Source organism: Amblyomma mixtum, chromosome 1, assembly GCF_055824585.1.
Source record: "Amblyomma mixtum isolate Tamu chromosome 1, ASM5582458v1, whole genome shotgun sequence".
NCBI lineage: Eukaryota > Metazoa > Arthropoda > Arachnida > Ixodida > Ixodidae > Amblyomma > Amblyomma mixtum.
This window is the reverse complement of record NC_143012.1, coordinates 204117996-204140841: the sequence shown is the minus strand read 5'-3', so window position 1 is coordinate 204140841 and position 22846 is coordinate 204117996. Positions and strand designations below refer to the sequence as shown.

The 22846-nt window shown below is 47.4% G+C and overlaps 2 protein-coding genes across 19 annotated transcripts in view; both read right to left on the bottom strand.

Moving 5' to 3' along the window:
- Positions 1 to 8866, bottom strand: part of LOC149370605 (MOB kinase activator-like 2) — a 125655-nt gene extending 116789 nt beyond the window's left edge. Inside the window, exon 1 of the mRNA XM_089562389.1 lies at positions 8691 to 8866. Within this exon, the coding sequence (XP_089418515.1) occupies positions 8691 to 8695 (5 nt within the window). The 5' untranslated portion in view covers positions 8696 to 8866. The remainder of the gene's footprint in view (positions 1 to 8690) is intronic.
- Positions 8867 to 15405: 6539 nt separating this feature from the next.
- Positions 15406 to 22846, bottom strand: part of LOC149370603 (mediator of RNA polymerase II transcription subunit 25-like) — an 89417-nt gene continuing 81976 nt past the window's right edge. For all 18 annotated transcript variants that reach the window (XM_089562310.1, XM_089562321.1, XM_089562314.1 and 15 more), the window contains one exon: positions 15406 to 17753. In XM_089562310.1, coding sequence (XP_089418436.1) covers positions 17559 to 17753 — 195 coding nt within the window. In that variant the 3' untranslated portion in view covers positions 15406 to 17558. The remainder of the gene's footprint in view (positions 17754 to 22846) is intronic.

The following is a 22846-nucleotide window of genomic DNA, read 5'->3' as shown; positions in this document are numbered from 1 at the left end:
TGTTTAGAGTGTGCTAGAGGACAACTTACCCCTTTTTTACTCCAACATACGTCTATCCGTGTTTAGAGTGTGCTAGAGGACAACTTACCCCTTTTTTACTCCAACATACGTCTATCCGTGTTTAGAGTGTGCTAGAGGACAACTTACCCCTTTTTTACTCCAACATACGTCTATCCGTGTTTAGAGTGTGCTAGAGGACAACTTACCCCTTTTTTACTCCAACATACGTCTATCCGTGTTTAGAGTGCGCTAGAGGACAACTTACCCCTTTTTTACTCCCATATACGTCTATCCGTGTTTAGAGTGTGCTAGAGGACAACTTACCCCTTTTTTACTCCAACATACGTCTATCCGTGTTTAGAGTGCGCTAGAGGACAACTTACCCCTTTTTTACTCCAACATACGTCTATCCGTGTTTAGAGTGCGCTAGAGGACAACTTACCCCTTTTTTACTCCATATACGTCTATCCGTGTTTAGAGTGCGCTAGAGGACAACTTACCCCTTTTTTACTCCAACATACGTCTATCCGTGTTTAGAGTGTGCTAGAGGACAACTTACCCCTTTTTTACTCCAACATAAGTCTATCCGTGTTTAGAGTGTGCTAGAGGACAACTTACCCCTTTTTTACTCCAACATACATCTATCCGTGTTTAGAGTGCGCTAGAGGACAACTTACCCCTTTTTTACTCCAACATACATCTATCCGTGTTTAGAGTGTGCTAGAGGACAACTTACCCCTTTTTTACTCCAACATACGTCTATCCGTGTTTAGAGTGTGCTAGAGGACAACTCACCCATTTTTTACTCCAACATACGTCTATCCGTGTTTAGAGTGTGCTAGAGGACAACTTACCCCTTTTTTACTCCAACATACGTCTATCCGTGTTTAGAGTGTGCTAGAGGACAACTTACCCCTTTTTTACTCCAACATACGTCTATCCGTGTTTAGAGTGCGCTAGAGGACAACTTACCCCTTTTTTACTCCAACATACGTCTATCCGTGTTTAGAGTGCGCTAGAGGACAACTTACCCCTTTTTTACTCCAACATACGTCTATCCGTGTTTAGAGTGCGCTAGAGGACAACTTACCCCTTTTTTACTCCAACATACGTCTATCCGTGTTTAGAGTGTGCTAGAGGACAACTTACCCCTTTTTTACTCCAACATACGTCTATCCGTGTTTAGAGTGTGCTAGAGGACAACTTACCCCTTTTTTACTCCAACATACGTCTATCCGTGTTTAGAGTGTGCTAGAGGACAACTTACCCCTTTTTTACTCCAACATACGTCTATCCGTGTTTAGAGTGTGCTAGAGGACAACTTACCCCTTTTTTACTCCAACATGCGTCTATCCGTGTTTAGAGTGTGCTAGAGGACAACTTACCCCTTTTTTACTCCAACATACGTCTATCCGTGTTTAGAGTGTGCTAGAGGACAACTTACCCCTTTTTTACTCCAACATACGTCTATCCGTGTTTAGAGTGTGCTAGAGGACAACTTACCCCTTTTTTACTCCAACATACGTCTATCCGTGTTTAGAGTGTGCTAGAGGACAACTTACCCCTTCTTTACTCCAACATACGTCTATCCGTGTTTAGAGTGTGCTAGAGGACAACTTACCCCTTTTTTACTCCAACATACGTCTATCCGTGTTTAGAGTGTGTTAGAGGACAACTTACCCCTTTTTTACTCCAACATACGTCTATCCGTGTTTAGAGTGTGCTAGAGGACAACTTACCCCTTTTTTACTCCAACATACGTCTATCCGTGTTTAGAGTGCGCTAGAGGACAACTTACCCCTTTTTTACTCCCATATACGTCTATCCGTGTTTAGAGTGTGCTAGAGGACAACTTACCCCTTTTTTACTCCAACATACGTCTATCCGTGTTTAGAGTGCGCTAGAGGACAACTTACCCCTTTTTTACTCCCATATACGTCTATCCGTGTTTAGAGTGCGCTAGAGGACAACTTACCCCTTTTTTACTCCAACATACGTCTATCCGTGTTTAGAGTGTGCTAGAGGACAACTTACCCCTTTTTTACTCCAACATACGTCTATCCGTGTTTAGAGTGTGCTAGAGGACAACTTACCCCTTTTTTACTCCAACATACGTCTATCCGTGTTTAGAGTGCGCTAGAGGACAACTTACCCCTTTTTTACTCCAACATACGTCTATCCGTGTTTAGAGTGTGCTAGAGGACAACTTACCCCTTTTTTACTCCAACATACGTCTATCCGTGTTTAGAGTGTGCTAGAGGACAACTTACCCCTTTTTTACTCCAACATACGTCTATCCGTGTTTAGAGTGTGCTAGAGGACAACTTACCCCTTCTTTACTCCAACATACGTCTATCCGTGTTTAGAGTGTGCTAGAGGACAACTTACCCCTTTTTTACTCCAACATACGTCTATCCGTGTTTAGAGTGTGCTAGAGGACAACTTACCCCTTTTTTACTCCAACATACGTCTATCCGTGTTTAGAGTGTGCTAGAGGACAACTTACCCCTTTTTTACTCCAACATACGTCTATCCGTGTTTAGAGTGCGCTAGAGGACAACTTACCCCTTTTTTACTCCCATATACGTCTATCCGTGTTTAGAGTGTGCTAGAGGACAACTTACCCCTTTTTTACTCCAACATACGTCTATCCGTGTTTAGAGTGCGCTAGAGGACAACTTACCCCTTTTTTACTCCCATATACGTCTATCCGTGTTTAGAGTGCGCTAGAGGACAACTTACCCCTTTTTTACTCCAACATACGTCTATCCGTGTTTAGAGTGTGCTAGAGGACAACTTACCCCTTTTTTACTCCAACATACGTCTATCCGTGTTTAGAGTGTGCTAGAGGACAACTTACCCCTTTTTTACTCCAACATACGTCTATCCGTGTTTAGAGTGCGCTAGAGGACAACTTACCCCTTTTTTACTCCAACATACGTCTATCCGTGTTTAGAGTGTGCTAGAGGACAACTTACCCCTTTTTTACTCCAACATACGTCTATCCGTGTTTAGAGTGCGCTAGAGGACAACTTACCCCTTTTTTACTCCAACATACGTCTATCCGTGTTTAGAGTGTGCTAGAGGACAACTTACCCCTTTTTTACTCCAACATACGTCTATCCGTGTTTAGAGTGTGCTAGAGGACAACTTACCCCTTTTTTACTCCAACATACGTCTATCCGTGTTTAGAGTGCGCTAGAGGACAACTTACCCCTTTTTTACTCCAACATACGTCTATCCGTGTTTAGAGTGCGCTAGAGGACAACTTACCCCTTTTTTACTCCAACATACGTCTATCCGTGTTTAGAGTGTGCTAGAGGACAACTTACCCCTTTTTTACTCCAACATACGTCTATCCGTGTTTAGAGTGTGCTAGAGGACAACTTACCCCTTTTTTACTCCAACATACGTCTATCCGTGTTTAGAGTGTGCTAGAGGACAACTTACCCCTTTTTTACTCCAACATACGTCTATCCGTGTTTAGAGTGTGCTAGAGGACAACTTACCCCTTTTTTACTCCAATATACGTCTATCCGTGTTTAGAGTGTGCTAGAGGACAACTTACCCCTTTTTTACTCCAACATACGTCTATCCGTGTTTAGAGTGCGCTAGAGGACAACTTACCCCTTTTTTACTCCAACATACGTCTATCCGTGTTTAGAGTGTGCTAGAGGACAACTTACCCCTTTTTTACTCCAACATACGTCTATCCGTGTTTAGAGTGTGCTAGAGGACAACTTACCCCTTTTTTACTCCAACATACGTCTATCCGTGTTTAGAGTGTGCTAGAGGACAACTTACCCCTTTTTTACTCCAACATACGTCTATCCGTGTTTAGAGTGCGCTAGAGGACAACTTACCCCTTTTTTACTCCAACATACGTCTATCCGTGTTTAGAGTGTGCTAGAGGACAACTTACCCCTTTTTTACTCCAACATACGTCTATCCGTGTTTAGAGTGTGCTAGAGGACAACTTACCCCTTTTTTACTCCAACATACGTCTATCCGTGTTTAGAGTGTGCTAGAGGACAACTTACCCCTTTTTTACTCCAACATACGTCTATCCGTGTTTAGAGTGTGCTAGAGGACAACTTACCCCTTTTTTACTCCAACATACGTCTATCCGTGTTTAGAGTGTGCTAGAGGACAACTTACCCTTTTTTTACTCCAACATACGTCTATCCGTGTTTAGAGTGTGCTAGAGGACAACTTACCCCTTTTTTACTCCAACATACGTCTATCCGTGTTTAGAGTGTGCTAGAGGACAACTTACCCCTTTTTTACTCCAACATAAGTCTATCCGTGTTTAGAGTGTGCTAGAGGACAACTTACCCCTTTTTTACTCCAACATACGTCTATCCGTGTTTAGAGTGCGCTAGAGGACAACTGACCCCTTTTTTACTCCCATATACGCGCATTCGTGCCTAGAGTGCACGACAACAGAGGCTGTTTCTACGCAAACGGTTGCAATGCCACACCAGCAACAACGCCGCGACGTAATTCAAAGCGAACGCGCGCTGCAGGCACTGTTGTGGGGGGCAAAAGTCTCGCTCTGCAATCGGGGCCGCGTTGTGTGCCCGCGTTCGAACAATGCACAATGGTGGCCGATTATTCGGTCGCCACTCCTCTGCACAAACACGCCAACGAATAGGGAAGCGCGACGCGCAGAGGTATACGATACTTATACAACAACGCGCGAAACAATGAAATGAACAAAGCGAAAAGGCATACGTCTATCTGGACAGCAGCGTAAACGCTCGGCCGCTTGTCACACGAGCGGTTGCTCGATGTGTTCACACCTTGCGAACAGGTTCACACTTGTCAGGGTTTCGGCTCCAAATAACTCGAGCGCTCCAACGACCGGTCAGTCGGTTAGGAGCCATCATGCGATCCGACAGTTCGATTAAGCCTGGCAGAGCAGATTATTAATGAGCAAACATTAGAACGATGCAAACAAAAAACCCGGCGTCCGTCTGTCCATGTGCAGTGGGGTGAGGAGGAGGTTCTGAGACGTCACGAAGAACCGTGATTTGTGTAACTCGTTGAAGTAGCACCCGGCACACGCATGCATGTTCTAGAGTACGGCTTTGGAAAAGGCTGCCGCTCTGGCCGAATTTCTGCCAATTTGAGCGCTGTCCACGGCACCAGGAGGCGCTATCGCCATCGCCAAAGCGCCGACGGAAGCTACTGGAGTTCCGGACTGAAGACCCCGCCCCCAATCCGCTCGGTGTCCTTTTACGCAATAGAAGTTTATTTTCACTCTCTCACTGTTCTAGCGGCATTGGTACACGGAGGCCATTATCCTTCCAACCCATGGCGACGCTGGAAAAAGGAATGCGGTAATCTGAAAATTTTCCAGTGACTCTAGCGCGCAGCGTACATGGGCTGAAAGATATCCACACTAAATGCTGACAGTCTTCATCGCGTCGATGCACTCCGTAAAACTCGCTAAGCACCACGCAAGCGCGGTACGGGCCGAGAGGAGATAACAGAGTGCAAAAAAAAAAAAAAACGACTACACTAGAACACCGTTCATTCGGAAATGCTGAATTCCAACTTTCGGTTTATTCGAACAGATGTTTTGGTCCTGTCAACATCGCGTGTAATGAAACGAAACGAAGAACCACTCCAGCCTGAAGGCAGGTTATCGAGCCCAGTGTCCCGTAAATTACTTTCTCTCCCGCACTGTGAAAACGCTGTGGAACCCGCGTACCCCACCTGACACCGACGGAATTATAATAATAATTACAAAGAAAGTGAATCACTACCTGACGCAATGTCCGGAGTAGAGTTTGCGGTGTAGCTGTAGAAAAACACGTAACGTCAGATATAACTCTGACCCCGGTACAAAAGCAGGATATTAGCGAGACTCCATGTAACAAAAATGACTCACAATGCGACGTTTTTTTTTTTCTTACTGGAAACACCACCCTCCTGTAACCACGCCGCCAGTCACCTTGCTGTTGTCACTAGCTAGCACTATCCTGTCGCAGTGAGGTGTATCACTGCACACACAATTCTCTCCAAGATGGGCTGCAAACAATAGGGAAATGTTTCTCCCTTTTCCCGTCTCATTTTAGCTGTCCTTCATACCACCTGCGGCCACTACTTGCAACACACCCAAAAAAACGTCAATGCACAACACGATAACGACAGCGCAAATATTTGTCGCGAACACGCTGAAAGCTAAAAAAAATCCCCCCCCCCCCCCCTCCCACTTCCGATGGCCGCAAACCACTGCACATATGCAGCGGAAGACATTAGAACCCTCCTTACGCAAGCATTTATTTATGCAGGACGCGTGAGTCCGAAACAACAGATTTTGCATCATGTTAATCCCTGTCCCAACGGGAGGGCTGCGCAACGCTCCCCGTCTCTCTCGCCACCCTCTCTCCCAACGCGATTTTAAAGCGAACGCATGCATACAGTGAAAAAGAAAGCAGTTTGGTTTATTCGGGTTTAACGTCCCAAAGCGACTCAGGCTATGAGGGAAGCCGTAGTGAAGGGCTCCGGAAATTTCGACCACCTGGGGTTCTTTAACGTGCACTGACATCGCACAGTACACGGGCCTCTAGAATTTCGCCTTCATCGAAATCCGGCCGCCGCGGCCGGGATCGAACCCGCGTCTTCCGGGTCAGGAGCAGAGCGCCGTAACCACTGAGCCACCGCTGCGGGGCGATTCCTTTTTTACAGGGCTTATTAGTATAACGTCCTCACTAACATCTCGTAATGAAATTTTGGCATTTAAAGATGATGTCCACGACGTTTGAATCACAAAACATACGAAGCGAATGACGCGTCGACCTCTAGCCCGGTAAGTAATCACATTACTTTCTGCAGCTCGGCGAAGCCGAGCGCTGACGACAGCAAGGGGCCCTGGTTTCCCCTGCACACCTGCGTGAACGCAATATGTGGATCATGAAACATCCGTATCACCTGTTTCATCATATTTCTTTTTTTTTTTACGGGGACAACGTAACGCTAGTAAAACGATAGCTTCGATCAAAGCAATGATTGCAGGCCTGAAGCGGTTTGGATGACAAGAAAACAAACAAAGATACGGCAGTGCCTGTCCTTTCAGCTGCCAATGTCACATCGCGCAATCGGGATTGCTTCAGATGCGCGTTCCCTCGCAGTTCGGGCCACGACTGCGGTGTGCAGTCATGTCGAACCGACTTGCTCGAACGTCTACCTTGCGCTATAAATTCACAGAACGCGTACACTCAACGTCGTGCAAACGGGACGCCCATTAAGCGGTCGTTGGCTAGAGACGGTCACATCGTCAGCGATACGGGAACACCGAGAACGTCTTATTGATGACAGCGTGCGAAGGAATCGCACCACGCTTTCATCCAGGAAGGAGGATGTAGTATACCGTACGACGCGTTTCAAGGGGGGGTCGTCCCCTTAACGACCGCCCAGACGAGCAATCTGGACGCGCGAATCGCTTATGCAGAAAAGACCCTTTCGGTGCCGACGCTTGAGCACCGTCGTCGGCATGAATTGGAGCGTTCAAATGCAGCCCAACCCCGAGTGACATCAACGTGAAAGGATGAGACGGGCCGCCAGAGGTTTCCTCTTTTGACCGCTTATCTGACCACACGTGACGGCAAAAACAAACACACCGTGAGCGCCAGGTGTGTGTGTATCGGCGGTTCTTTCGACTGCTCGTTTCGGCACCGCATCGCCAGCTGATTTCTCGCGCATGACCCAGATACGGGGCGGCGAAGTTCGCTCCGCGAGCAAGAAACACACCGAGAACGACCGCCACGGTCGACTTCGAGCCGAAACAAAACAACAGCGGCGCACGAGAAACGCCGCCCCCGTCCTCCGCGCACGACAACAAAAGGAAAGAGGCGGCATCGCGTCAAGACAGCTCAGTGCTCGCCGCCGGACGACCCTCTGGGCGCACAAAGCACAATGCACACGCTGGTACTCACGGTGCCGCAGCTACAAAAGCGAACTGGCTGGCGCTAGAGAACAGTGAACTCTCTCGCAGCGAACCAGCAGACCTTGAAAGCCGCTCTTCCTTCGGCACGGCAGGCCTCACGGGCGAAGCACCGAAAATGACCTCTCCGCTGCCCGCGTAGTATCCGTACCCGGCGACACAACACTGCTCGCCGGGGACGGAAGAAAAAAAAAAAAAAAAGGGAAGAAACACGTTCGGTTTTCTTTCATTTCGAAGCGCAGCGCTGAAATTTTCGAGGACGGCTGGCGTTCGCTGGGATGACACTTTCTTTTTGTTGTGTTTTCTTCGCTCCGATCAGAGGTTAAGCGGGGTGCTGAGAGACAAAAGCAGAGCAGTCCTCAAGATGCGTGTGTCCGGTCCGCGATGCCCTGGCGCGTTCGACAGCCCTGCGAAGCCGCTCGAAAGGCGAGCACCGCGTTCGAAACAACCAGCGACGCCGGAAGAATATGACGCGGCCTCGCGACACGCCGATTAGGAGGACAGGTGCTCGCATTCGGGGCTCTTTCAGCAGCCCGCATGCACCTCATGGGACTGTCGCGGGGTAAAGCACTGCTTATCGTAGCCTCCCATCGCCGCCCAAGTGTCCCGTTTCAGTTGTTGTTTTGCATGACGGCGGTGTTACCTTTACTCGCGGGACTGAACGGACGGCAGGCAGAAAGGGCATGCGCGCTTGACAGAAAACGCGGCTGCAGACACGGGCAGCGCGTGCTCGGCTTACCCCATAAACCAGTCGACGGTGTCGCGGAGGTATTCCGGTAGCCTATCCAGCTTGGCGTTTGGGTGCTACGCTACCGCCGGGAAAGATTTTTCATCAACGGCGGCTCGACGACGGCAACACCGATCCACACTCAACATGGCCGACTTCACGCACAGGAGCGCGAGTTGCGTCGCGCCGCCGACAGATGGCAAGACCTGTCTAAAATCAGCTGACTTGGCGTCATGAGCTTTAGTGCGTCTAACGCGCTCCAAGTCGCTAGGCAAACAGAAAAGGGGAGATCTGGAACAGCGGCGCTAGTATCGCTATAAAGCGTCATACGGAACAGGTGCGCGTTTGTCTTTTTCTTTCCACTCGAATGCAACGCGGTGACACACCTTGCGCAGCGAAAACCTACATATCCAGGTTACCGCGAGACAAATGAATTAAAGTGGATTACGTTTTCGAAGTGGATTACTGGACGCACACAAAATTATGCCATTATACGAATTCGAAATCATTTCTCATCAGGAAAAGAAGAGGACGTAAATGTGTTTAAAACTAGTTTCGAGGAAAGAACAGGTGCAGTAACCACCGTAACTCAATTCTCGGTGGATACCTCAAATGCGCCGTGAGGGAAGGAGGTAAGCGGGAAAGAAAAAGGAAAGAGGCGCCGTAGTGGAGGGCTCCGGAATATTTCCGATCACCTGCGGATAATTAACGTGCACTGACGTAGCACAACACACGGGTTCCTTTTCACATTTCGCCTGCATCGAAGCGCGGCCGCCGCGACAGGGTTTGGATCCGGGTACTGCGGATCAGTAGCAGAGCGCGCAGCACATGGAGGAAGGAAAGAAAAGTTTTCCTTCCTCCATGGCACAGCACTTATCAAGCCGAGCTGCCACACTACTGTTAAGTGGAAACAGAGTTCCACGAAACACAGCTTGAGCCTGCGAAACTGTCAGTCATTAGCTCGTTGCGCGAATTCTGATTGCGCCGCATCGAAGCACCCTACAGCGAATAGGACACTAGCGCCGCCAATTCGCGTCTCCGGACATGATACGCGCGTTATTGCGCTAGTGGCACTAGTTCCCTACGTGCGCTCTCGTGTCTCCATGCATTTGCGCATGCGGTGCCTCGCTTCCCGCGCTGGCGGCAGGTTTTAATTTGTTGTGGCACGTTTTTGAGCGGTGCTATTTCCGTGGCGTCTTCCTATGGACCCGCGCCCTCCAAGAATTAGTAGCGGCGTTGCGGGGACGACTCGCAGGCGCTGATACGTTGCGCAGTTGCTGCGGAGCTTTTGCCGAAACAATTTCGACCTTACCTTTGCGACGTGCTGCGCGTTGCAAATGATCAAGCGGCTACCTTTTCCCTGAAGTAGTGAAGGTGGTTGGAAAACGTTCCTATTTTGAAATCGACGTACGCCAAATATATTTTGTTTATTCCACAGGCGCGCTGTTCGAGCAGGCGCATTTAGTTAGAGCATTGGCTTACGCGTTCCTCCGGAATTACGATGGCTACTTTGTCCATACTTAAGGGAAATAAATAGCGCACAAGAGAAGACGGGACAAGCGAGGAGACACAGACAAGCGCTAACTTTCAACAGACGGTTTATTGCAAAATCGGGAGCATATATACACATGTCCAGATAGGCAACAAAGAACAGGATCGAAGATAACATCAAAAAGACACACACCCCCTCGACAGCCATCTGGTTATCGTGCCAGATATGCAAGCTCTTTTTTCGACAAATTAACGGAAGGTTCGCTGACACAATCCGGTCCAAAGCGCACGATGTTCGACGCTTCAACAATCTCCCTGGTGAGTTGGTCGCAGTGATGATACAAGATCACAGTATCTTCAAAAATTGGACGGCAAGGAGGGTCGCAGTCACATGTCTTACAATGCAAAGCCAAGTGCCCGTCGACACCACCTCTGACTTTCTTCGCGTGCTCTTTTAGGCGTACGTTGAGGCATCTGCCCGTTTGCCCGATGTAGAATCTACCGCAGGACAAGGGGATCTTGTAGACTACCCCCAGCCGACAATGGACGTAGGACTGCCTATGTCTGATATTACAGTCGGGTCTACGCGTTTTGATCGGGCAACTCATTCTGCACAATCTCCCCAGCCTCTCAGGAGCCGTGAACACGACCTTCACATGAGACCGTTGACCCACCTTCTTGAGGTTGTGTGATACCTTATGCATGTAAGGTATCACCGCCAACTTTTCTTTCTCACTTCTATCCTTTTTCTTTTTCCTGTCCTCTGCTCTTTGTTCATGACTCAGGCGAGAAGCTTCCTTCCTTTTGCGATGCAAGCATTCAGCTACCGAAGCTATCACGTGAGTCGGATAGCCCGCGCCCTGCAAACGTGCAACTTGCATGTTTAAACCCTCCTCGAACGTATGCCGGCATGACTTGTCAAGAGCATTGGACAGGAACGAAAGAACGATATTTCTTTTGACAAGTTTAGAATGCGCTGAACTGTACGGCAAAGGGGGCTTGTTAGCTCTGGGCTCGTACATCCAACAGGCATGGTCCTTTCGAAACCGCAGCCGCAGGTCTAAGAACCTAATGCTGTCATGATCAGGCATTTCAGACGTGAATGTCAACGGGTAAAAACAATCAACAAAAGAATTTAAAATGCGCGTGACAATAGGGTGACTACTAACGAGAAGATTAGAACGTCCGACAAGAGGGTCAGTAAAAACAGACAGGTCAAAAAGAATTAAAAAGTCATCCACATAACGAAAGATCTTTAAAATCTTTAGATCAGTTAGACGCTCAAAAAGAGCCTTGTCACAACGAGCTAAAAACAAGTCACTCAAAATCGGTGCGATGCAGGATCCGATGCAAACACCTTGCTTTTGCAGGAAAACGTTGTTGTCAAAGGTAACAAAAGTAGAAGTAAGGTAAACAGATAAAAGCTCTAAAAAACCATCCGTGCTCACGCCACAAGCATTTTGAAAGTCGACAGCGCCGCTATTGTCGATAGCATCCTCGACGCAAGACAGCAGCCCTTCATGGGGCAACGAGTAAAACAAATCTTTTATGTCTACTGAAAAGGCTGCAATGTTCTTCTGGTCATTTGCTTTGAGGAAGTCAATAACGGCTGCGGAATCCTTGGTTAGGAAAGGATCAATCACAGTGAGGAGTTTCAAATTGGATTGCAGATAGTCCGCAACGCACTTCTGCCACGAACCAGACTCTGAGATAATGACGCGAAATGGGCATTCTATCTTATGCGTCTTAGCCGAGAAAAACATCTCCAGTGTATCTTTGTCACGTTCTGAAATGTCACGTCTGAAATGCCTGATCATGACAGCATTAGGTTCTTAGACCTGCGGCTGCGGTTTCGAAAGGACCATGCCTGTTGGATGTACGAGCCCAGAGCTAACAAGCCCCCTTTGCCGTACAGTTCAGCGCATTCTAAACTTGTCAAAAGAAATATCGTTCTTTCGTTCCTGTCCAATGCTCTTGACAAGTCATGCCGGCATACGTTCGAGGAGGGTTTAAACATGCAAGTTGCACGTTTGCAGGGCGCGGGCTATCCGACTCACGTGATAGCTTCGGTAGCTGAATGCTTGCATCGCAAAAGGAAGGAAGCTTCTCGCCTGAGTCATGAACAAAGAGCAGAGGACAGGAAAAAGAAAAAGGATAGAAGTGAGAAAGAAAAGTTGGCGGTGATACCTTACATGCATAAGGTATCACACAACCTCAAGAAGGTGGGTCAACGGTCTCATGTGAAGGTCGTGTTCACGGCTCCTGAGAGGCTGGGGAGATTGTGCAGAATGAGTTGCCCGATCAAAACGCGTAGACCCGACTGTAATATCAGACATAGGCAGTCCTACGTCCATTGTCGGCTGGGGGTAGTCTACAAGATCCCCTTGTCCTGCGGTAGATTCTACATCGGGCAAACGGGCAGATGCCTCAACGTACGCCTAAAAGAGCACGCGAAGAAAGTCAGAGGTGGTGTCGACGGGCACTTGGCTTTGCATTGTAAGACATGTGACTGCGACCCTCCTTGCCGTCCAATTTTTGAAGATACTGTGATCTTGTATCATCACTGCGACCAACTCACCAGGGAGATTGTTGAAGCGTCGAACATCGTGCGCTTTGGACCGGATTGTGTCAGCGAACCTTCCGTTAATTTGTCGAAAAAAGAGCTTGCATATCTGGCACGATAACCAGATGGCTGTCGAGGGGGTGTGTGTCTTTTTGATGTTATCTTCGATCCTGTTCTTTGTTGCCTATCTGGACATGTGTATATATGCTCCCGATTTTGCAATAAACCGTCTGTTGAAAGTTAGCGCTTGTCTGTGTCTCCTCGCTTGTCCCGTCTTCTCTTGTGCGCTATTTATTTCCCTTAAGTATGTCATACCAACATGCCCAAGCCTCGTCTCTTCTGAAATGTACTTTGTCCAAACAACGTACGGTTCTCAACTTTCTCTTTAGTATCGGCGAAAGCCCAGCCTATACTGCCACGACCGAACGCTGATCGGCCGGCGTAGGTTTCGCTTCAGTCGACGCTCGCGATGGGAGAACTGGCACAGGGTCATTGTGAAACGTCAGTGGAACAGTGTGGCTCTACACAAGTTTCAGCAGTACCAAAACAAGAGTTCTAGATGTGCTCTCCGTCCATTTTGATGAGGATCCTAGAAAGGCAGCCAAGAAAGAATGTAGCTGCAAAGCCCAAAAGTTTTCGCTGCTACCCCACACACAACCACCACAGAGTTTAGTGCCGCCATTGGCCTTGCGAATGAAGGTGCCATGTGAGCGTGCGCAAATGGAATTGCGTGTTGACATCATCACTGACACACTGCTCAAGAGTAACGTATTCCACTTGGTATGTCTCACAGGAAAGGATGCAAGCATTGCTGCAACATGCGCTGGCAGGCTTAACTGCGAACAGTAACGGCGGATTTCTGTTGCTTTACTACTGCCAAGTCTAAAACAGCCAGACATCGGTTCTTAGCTGCAAATTGCACCAGCAAGCGCTCGAAAGGGGATCGACGGTCAAAAATTTGAGCTGCTTCCGGCGTTTTATGTACAGAAACTGCTCAACACTTAACCATTGCAGCACAGGCCCTTAACGATTCTTTTCATTGTATTGTATTCCATTTCTACCGCCCGCAGCGCCGACTGGCAAGTCTTGACGATAGCGAATGCGTGGTGAGACTTGAAAAGCATGAAAAGAAAAGCACCACCAGACCCATTAGCCGCACACTGCGCCACCTTGCTGTGTCAAGTCTTCAGCTGAGCCATCTATGCAGCCCATTCACAACTGTTCTTCACCGCTGGCACACCTGCCTGGTGGAGTTGATGGGAAATCTACATGCTGAACTTATTCACGGAACACACTGTACATATATAGTGATGGGACTGTATTAGGTAACCTTCACTGAGGATGCAGACATGATTTTAGCATAAATTAATGAAAACATGACAATATTTCACTATCTACTTCCATGAACTAAAACCGCTGCTGCCCTTTGCAGGGCACACCATAGCTTGTTGGCAGTCAAGTAAGAAAAGCAGCTGAATGCGTGGAAGAGCACTCATTTCGGGCATGCACAGCAGTTGAAACAAAACAGTAACAAACAGATTCAGAGTCTAAAGGGGTAGCGGAGATTGCACTGCTTGGTGATGAGTGCAATGGTACAAAACCGGCAGAGCTGTTACCTGATGAAGTGCACCACTTAAGAAGTGCACGCACTGAATCAAGGTAGCAGCAGCACTGAATGATTTTGCAAGAAAGTGCATGTATGCATCTTTGCATGTTATATGTGTTGCTGTTCAGGTTCAGCTCGCTGTGTCTAATACCTGCACTATACAGGCTTTTTGAATGCCTCGGAACTGAATGCCATTCGAGCCAGCTGCCAGTCTTCTGCGACATCAGGTTTTCATATACCATCTGGTGGAAATGTCATTCAAGTAGAAAGATTCCTGCAATGACATTCTCGACCTTCGAATGCACTTCAAGATGCAAGCACGTACTAAGGCACACAGCCTTCGCATTGTAATTTGGAGGAAAAGGTGCATGAATGGATATGCGATTTAACGATTCTAGCACATACTGCATGCCAATTTTTTTTTCCTTGAATTACCGGGGGCAATGTGGCTGCACCATGTGGCTGCACCAGGCTCCAGTAGTTAAAAATATGCAGCTGCTCTTCAATTTTGTAGGCCTTGGTTATTGTAACAATATTATAGTCCCCCTGTACCAACGTCAAAGCAAACTTAAGCTTCAGTCAGTAGGAATTCTTTGTCATTTATATCCACAAATGACCACATAAAACGAGTAGTAAAAGAAAAACAGGCATGCAGTCATCTGCAAGACTTAAGTTCATCAGTGAAAGAACAAAAACAAAACAAAGACAAAACATCAGAGGATATTAAAATTATGTTTTCAACAACTGGTGGCTGTAATTAGAGACATTCGTTGCGTAGTATAGCTAAGCTTCGAAGCCCGAACTAAACTTATCCAATTTAAACTTGATAGTAGTGTCATTCCAATAGAGCAAGTTTATGTTGAACTTTGCAAATGGCTTTGAAAATTATCGTCAAGCATCACAGCACCCAATGAAGTCTAAGGTCTGAGACTTGAATGTCATTTGGCTCAATGCCATGTCAGCATGTCCATGTAGCACACGCACAACTTAACACGTTTTATAGGCCTACTACTCTATTAACCCTTTCACTCCTAAAAAAGGAAATAACTGACCCGTAGAAGCACAAGTACAGGCACTTTTTGTACAATTACGCGCATAAGCGTCGTTTATTCCAGTGAAAAAGACATTTTATATAATACAACAGCCTTGCGCAGAGCTCAAGCTGAACATGCATGAAGAGGAATTTACAAAGGGCAACGCACTCGCACACAGTCATCACACTAGCTTAATACGCACAAAACTGCCACAAGAGAACTTGCAAAGAGTGCACTTGGTCGTCCAGCACTGCACATCAAAATAATCTATACATACACAAAAAAAGTGTGCAGAATATAGCCAGAATAATGCGTAGCGCACTGCAACACTGTCGGTCATTCAATGCATTACCAAGTGGAAATTAGCACAATTCTTCCCATCTGCATGCAACTGCATCAACACTGAGAGATCTGTTTTGCTTATGCGGCACCGTCCCGGCAATAAGGTCGACACAGTCTCCCACAATCACAATAAACCACCGAATTTCTAAGTCCTAATACATCAGATGGCTTACACAACGGGTTTCATATCATTCTGTCATGCTTTTAACGCGTATATAGATGGAAGAAAGAAGGGCACTACCAGTCTGTACAGTTTTTCTATACTATATATCCTGTACAATTCTGAAGCCGCAGACTCGTGAAGGAATGGCTTTAAAGTGAACGGTCACAGAATCACGCGTTCTTTTCAACGGAATGCCACACAGTGATATGATGAGCTGGAAGTCATTCTGTAGCAAAAAAGGCTAGCAACCTTGACAGGAACGACGCTGCAGTCTTTTCAAAGTTGTGCGCCGGACAGTGGCACTATTCTGACAGAGCCCCATTGCCCACCACTCCAATGGTGGGAGAGATAACTTGCACCCCATTCACTGCTCAGAAGGAAATGGGGAAAATTGATAGGTGTATATAGCCTCGCAAAAATCATTCATGCACAATTTGGATGTCAGTGCTTGGCACTGTTTCTACAAAGCCGTGGGATGACAGTAATGGCAATGAAAACAACAACGATAACAAAAAAAAAAGGAGGCATCCAAAGAGTTCCGCTAGGCAGAAAACGTCCCTGTAAACTAGCTGGAAGGCTTCAAAGTGTGAACCCTGAAGGTTGACGCACGCTCCTTCTTTCCCCACCAAAAAAAATTGGTAATCGCTGCTCAGACACAAGGAACACAAAAGCGAGGAACTTTGTGTTTCCCGTTGGTGATGACATGTAACAACATGCCAGCCAGTACATCAGCCACGTTTTCATCCTCTGGTTGCCCCTTCACCACAGCAGTTGCAGCAAGGTTGCAGTGCACCAGTCAAAATTGACGAATTCATTTGCGCACCTCAAATAAAATGAAGTGAGGTGCGAAAGGACTAGAGCCGCCATTTGTGCTGTATTGTCTGCTCACTGTGGCAAGCTTGCAAAAAGCTAGTCTGGCTGTAAGCCAAACAAGCGCGGGCACTTCGCTGCGGTACTTCTCCACCTGCTTCAGATGAACCATTTCAAAGGCCTGCTTTCCAAGTGAGAAGCAGTAGGACGGTTCCCAACACAAACCACAAATGGCCTTAGTCCTTGTGCATGAGGCTCTCTTCTGAGATTCCGGCATTTTGACTGTAAAACTGGCGCTCAGTGGTGCCTTTCACCCACATGCGTTCTGACCTCTGCTCTAAGAGAGAGAGAGGATGAGAGCCGGGAAAAAGAAAATGAAAGACGGGGTGTGATCAAGAAATTATGCACAGACACCCTCGCACCGCAGGGCAACAAATTTACACACAAAAAAACGCCTCGCTGCCCTGTGCTCTTAAAGGTGCCTTGCAGCTGCAACTGGTTGTGATACAAGGCGAGCGGCAATCGTCGTTTCCTCGGTGCAGTATAATATCCCCAGCAGCACAACTAATTGGCCCAATATTAGAAATGGATGGCTTCACTCCAGTCCTAATATAGTTCCAATGTCGGGTTAACCGGCCTTTGCCAATATAGTTCCAATATCGGGTTAACCGGCCTTTGCCAATGTATTCCCAATATCGGGCTGATCAGCCCGGCATTTGAACTATATTGGCAAAAGGCCGGACCTGCATAAGACCGGAGCGAGATCATCCATTTCCAATATTGGGCCAATTATAGTTGTGCTAAGATGCCGTCCACGAGTGCCAAGGTGCCCAGACGACCACCGTGACTGCGGTGAGGTTGGAGGGGGGGGCTACCCATTGTGGGGTCCCCCCCCGCCACCCAGCAGGTCGAGCAGGGCTGTGTCGTCCCAGCCGGGGCCGCCCCCCTGCTGCGGGGGAGGTGGGGGTCCCCCCTGCGGAGGTGCCCCCATGGCCAGTCCACTCGCCAGCTGCGCTCGGATGCTGGACTGCTGCAGGTTCTGCAGGAGCTGCTGCTGGCGCATCTGCTGCAGACACACACATGCGGGAGACCACACACAGGTCACCACCCGTTGCCACGCACCGCCTCGCCAAACGCCAACACTGTGGCCGACATTACTCCTACAGTCGGCTCACAACAATAAAACTCCAGGTCGACCGTAAATTTGTTGCGAGTTACGAACAGTTCAAAATCAAAGCGACCCGTTTCAATACGCTCTATGTTAATGGGCTCAAAGCTTTAGTCCGAAGAAACCAGCAGTTTAAACTGAACAAGTTACAACTAATGAGACTCCTCTGTATGTGCCTGTCTCATTCCCTGCCCACCGTTTCCTGGCTGGTTACAACTTTCAATAATTTTCCTCACGAGACAACTGCCACTTTAACTAGAAACAACAAGTGTAGCATGGTGGCCAAGTTCCCATGGGGGAAATGCACCATGCCGCTCCTTTTCGGGGCACTGGCAGGGTCATCAGATTTAACACCAGTGATGGTTTATGGAGGTTTAACGTCCCAAAGCGACTCATGCTACAAGGGACGCCATAGTGAAGGGCTCCGGAAATTTTGACCATATGGGGTGAGGCCAGAGAGGATTTCCACAACAACATAGCAGAACAGAAAATCCAAACACAATTGGCAACTACTTAAGTCAGGCTCACCACAGCTAGGCCTACCGGGTGGCCTTTTAAGGCAACATTGAGAACAATCCCATGCAATTTTCGTTCTTGGCAAACATCGATTCTTTGCTTTTTCCTCGCTCTTAGTGATGCTTGCCTGACAGCTAAAGATGCCTCTATTGCTGAGAAATGTGGATTTAAAAATTTTCTCACCACCTGAATCAAATTTATGAAAGGACAAAAAAAAGACACCAAGATCACCGTTTCAAAGTGAATGCCAGTTTAGCCAAGCTTCAGGGATCTACACACAAAAAATTAGCTGGGGTCCAACCCGGCTGAACCTAGATTACAGAGCGGAAGCTCGAAGCAGAGGCTTCGAGCGATCGCTTTGAGTCTGGCTTCAGGTCTGGTGTCCGCTGCCGGCTTCCTCTGTCCTTCACACCGCTGTTGCCACTGCTTCGACGGTTTGTGCCTCAATCTTAGCACGTTTCCTCGCTCTATCCTTTGCCAATGTGCCCTGTCAACGTTCTTGATCTCAAGAATCATTGCATTCAATCAGCCGTCTACAATACACAGCTGAAGCATTGGTTCCAGCGTGCGACTCCTCCATGGCTATCTAAGTAGTTAAGCATAATAAAGTTTTTGTTCATTTACGTGTTGAAGTTGGCTTGTTTTGGATCATACGAATTCGGGATGATATGAATACTTTGCATGCTCCCGAGAACTTCGTATCATCGAGATTCTACTGTACAGTAAAACCCGGATATAACGAAGGTGAAAAAAGTACGGGATTTTTCGCTGCATTCAGGTTTTCGTTACATGCAGTTTTTGCACGAAGACTCGAAAGGACAATGCAGAACGAAAACCAAAATAAGAAATAAATGCAAGTGAAATCACCTTGAAAAAGTTTACAGAAAATAGCGTTATTCGAAGTCATAAACACGGAGAAACATCCCGTGATCACGCTGATAGCATGGCTGCCGCAGCAGCCGTCGCAGAGTGGGAGAAGGTCCAGGGAGGGGGGCAACACTGTCGAGCTAGAGGAAAGCGCGCATGTCACGCCACTGCCGTAGACCGGCCACGGAGGCACATGCTTCCCACACGTTCCCTCTCTCGGTATTCCCACTGCTGTTGCCCCAGGAAACAGACTCTTCGCCTTGCATCGCTGGCACTCTCCACCATCCCCGCTACAGAGTCCCAATGCTGTTTCGTTTTTGCTACGGCCTATCCTTTTTCACTGCTTCTGAGCATGTGGTGTTCCAAAAGCAATGGAGATGTGCTGGTGGCACTGGAGCAGGATGCGTTGACTCAACTGCAGTCGCTCGTTGCGATCGTTGTCATTCCTCGTGTCAGTTCATGCTTTGTCGTCGTGAAACTTTTCTCCTAAACTTCGTAACCCAGCACAAGCTAACACAAGGCTGATTTAGTGAGTTCGTTATATCAGGGTTGACTGCCGCTCCGCATTCATAACATGGAGATCTAAAATACATGCGCTTCAATGGGGGCAGCGTTGGGGAATTAAAACACTTCGTTACATCGAGGAATTCTCTATACGGAGGTACGTTATACAGCTAAACCTGGATTTAACGAAATTTTTTAATTCCCCAACGCTGCCCCCATTGAAGCCCATGTATTTTCGACCTCGATGTAACGAAGACGTTGCGGCAGTTAACCTTGATGTAACGAACTCGCAAAGCTGATCAGTCATTACTTTTCGCACTTTTAAGGAAAATTCGACCAAATAAATGCACTATATTAGTGAATATTAATATTGTACGGAGCCAACAGCTTCGAGAACGCCTGGGATCACCGCGACTGGCCGCGACCAAGCGAACTTAGCGATGATGATGATAGCGACGGCTAGCGCGCGGCTAGCGCCGCCCCGTGCCTAACGTAGCAGCCTGTTCAGGCTTTGCTTGTGTAGCGTGGCACCAGGTGGCGTTTGTAGCAGCGGTTGATTTCTTTTGTTGCATTTTTTATGTATGGATTTGAGGACAAGCATTTTTATTTTGTGATTTCCATTTGTTTCAATGGCTTAGACACAGTTATGTGTAAGAATTCACTTTAAAAGCAACGCTGATGGCCGGTTCTTTCATTAACAGGGCAAAGAAAGGAGAGGGGGGAAAGGAGGACGAGACGACGCGTTGCATTTGCCATTTTGCGTTTTTCCTGCGTCTGCGCGTGTCAGCTGTGCTCTCGTGCTGGTTCGTTTGACTTGTTTTGGAGGTGCTAGGCCTGCCGTTGGCGTGTAGTCGTGCGTCTCCGCTTGTAACTGCGTCGTCGGTTGGTCATGATGAGTTCTACTAGTTCTACTGCCAGAAAACGAAAAGTTTTGTCTTTCGAAGACAAACTTGCAATTTTAAATGCAGTCACCACGGGCGAGAAGAAGAAGGACATTGCTGCCCGTTTCAGCATTCCAGCGAGCACCCTATCAACGATTTCGAGTGCGGAACATAGCATCAGAAACGCAGTGGAGTCGGGAACAAGCTCGAAGAAAAAAAGACTGAAGACGTCGACATATACTGATGTGAACAAGGCAGTGTTCACGTGGTTTTTGGACACGCGAGCCAGAAATGTGCCCATAAGTGGCGCGATTTTGCAACAGAAGTCAAAGGACTTTGCGTGTATCTTTGGCCATGACGATTTCAAGGCAAGCAACGGGTGGCTGCAGGGATTCAAGAGCCGACACGGTGTCGTCGGGAGAGTAATCAGCGGCGAATCTGCATCCACAGACAGCGATGCTGCTGCTTCATGGGTGGCTGACAAGCTGCCTGGAATACTGAGTCGCTTCGAGGCAGCCGAGGTCTACAATGCCGACGAGACAGCCCTATTTTATCAAATGCTTCCGGGCCACACGCTAGCACTAAAAGGCGATGACTGCCCAGCGGAAAGCAGAGCAAGCTCCGCACAACGATTCTGCTGTGCGCCAACCTCGACAGCACAGACAAGCGAGTCCCGCTAGTTGTCGGCAAAAGTGCCCGTCCCAGGTGTTTTAAGGGGAGACACTGGTCTTAAAATGAAAATTTTTATTATTAGAGATATTGTAATGAAATTAGGTGTGCATATGTATTTCTTCCTCCTGTTTTCAAAAATGTAATTAGTTTCTGCCTATCTCAATTAGTTCTCAACTTATGGGAAAATAACTGAAGCCTAATTAGGTAATTTCTTACGGGTCATTAAGATACTTTCCCTCAATATTTTTTGGTTCTGATTTAAATGTAGCTGTAGCCAAAGATCTGCCATGTGGAGCTATGCTATTTATATTGTTATTAAGGTACATCATCATATAAAAATATTCAATTATGTCGATGCATCACAATTCTGGAATATAATTAGCTGGTATTATTGTCTGCAAAATTTGATATGTTCGACTTAGAAACATAGAAATAGCATAGCTCCACAGTTCAATTCTTTCTGAATTCAACGGTGTAAAATTTATTAAAATTGGACCACAAAAACATAATGAAAAGTTCCGTAAGGCTAGTGACATTGGCAAAAAACGTGAAGCTGAGAAAATCGCATTTAAAGTTTTGACACTGACTACAGAAAATTTTGTGAGGAATCTTCAACAACGGATTTTATTTAGATGTTCCCTATCTATTTCTCTACAAAGCAAAACAAAAAGCGTCTTATTCCATCCAAGGAAACATTAATAAAAAAAATGTCAAAGGTGTAAGCGTGATGAAGTTGTAAAAAAAATTTCTCATGAAGTTATCGGTAGATTTTTTTTAGAGACAATGGAGTGTAGGGCTGCGGTGTTGAGCTCTAAAGACAATATTTTGAACCCTGAAAACTGTTTTTTGAGAGACCCAGCAGTCCGGAGCCAAGGAGATCCGAGCCCCCACCATGGCAAGCAGTTAGGTGGTCCTGAGAAGGACCGTTGGGTGTGACGTTCAGCACGTCTGCTCTGTCTTCGAGAAGAACCACCTGGATGTTAGGCAGCACGCTGTCCTGTGCCTCTGCAGAACGTCTCTATAGCAGTCCAGGACTATAATCTTTAGTTGCTCCTGTTTTGTGCCGCCTTGTCAGAGTCTCTTTCATATCAGTGCTCTTTTGATGAGACCCATTTGCCTTGCGCAAACGCAGGGCGTCTTTCTCTAGGCTTCGCCGAACAAGGCAGCCACCAGCAGTGTAGCCCAGACTTGCAGTGATGGACTGATTGGTTGCCCTCCTTCCTTGGTTATAGATGGCAACAGCCTCAGCAGCGGCCCGCTTCACACTTTTCAATGAAGCATTCCCATTCTTGGAAGCTTGTGTCCAAATGAGAGAGTGTAGGCTTTCACTCGCATTCTGCGTCCTTCCCTCACTGCAGCGTGCCAACAAGTTCTCATCGCTGAGCCTTGCAAACACTGGCTCCAGAGCAGCCCCAACACAAGCCGGGAGGGCACTCTTGTGTGGAGGTGGAAGCTCACCATTGGCCAAGGCTCTATTAAACTTGCACCAAGAGTCAGCACCCTCAGGGCACTTGGAATGGTTTGGGACATCATCTGTAGACATCATGTGTA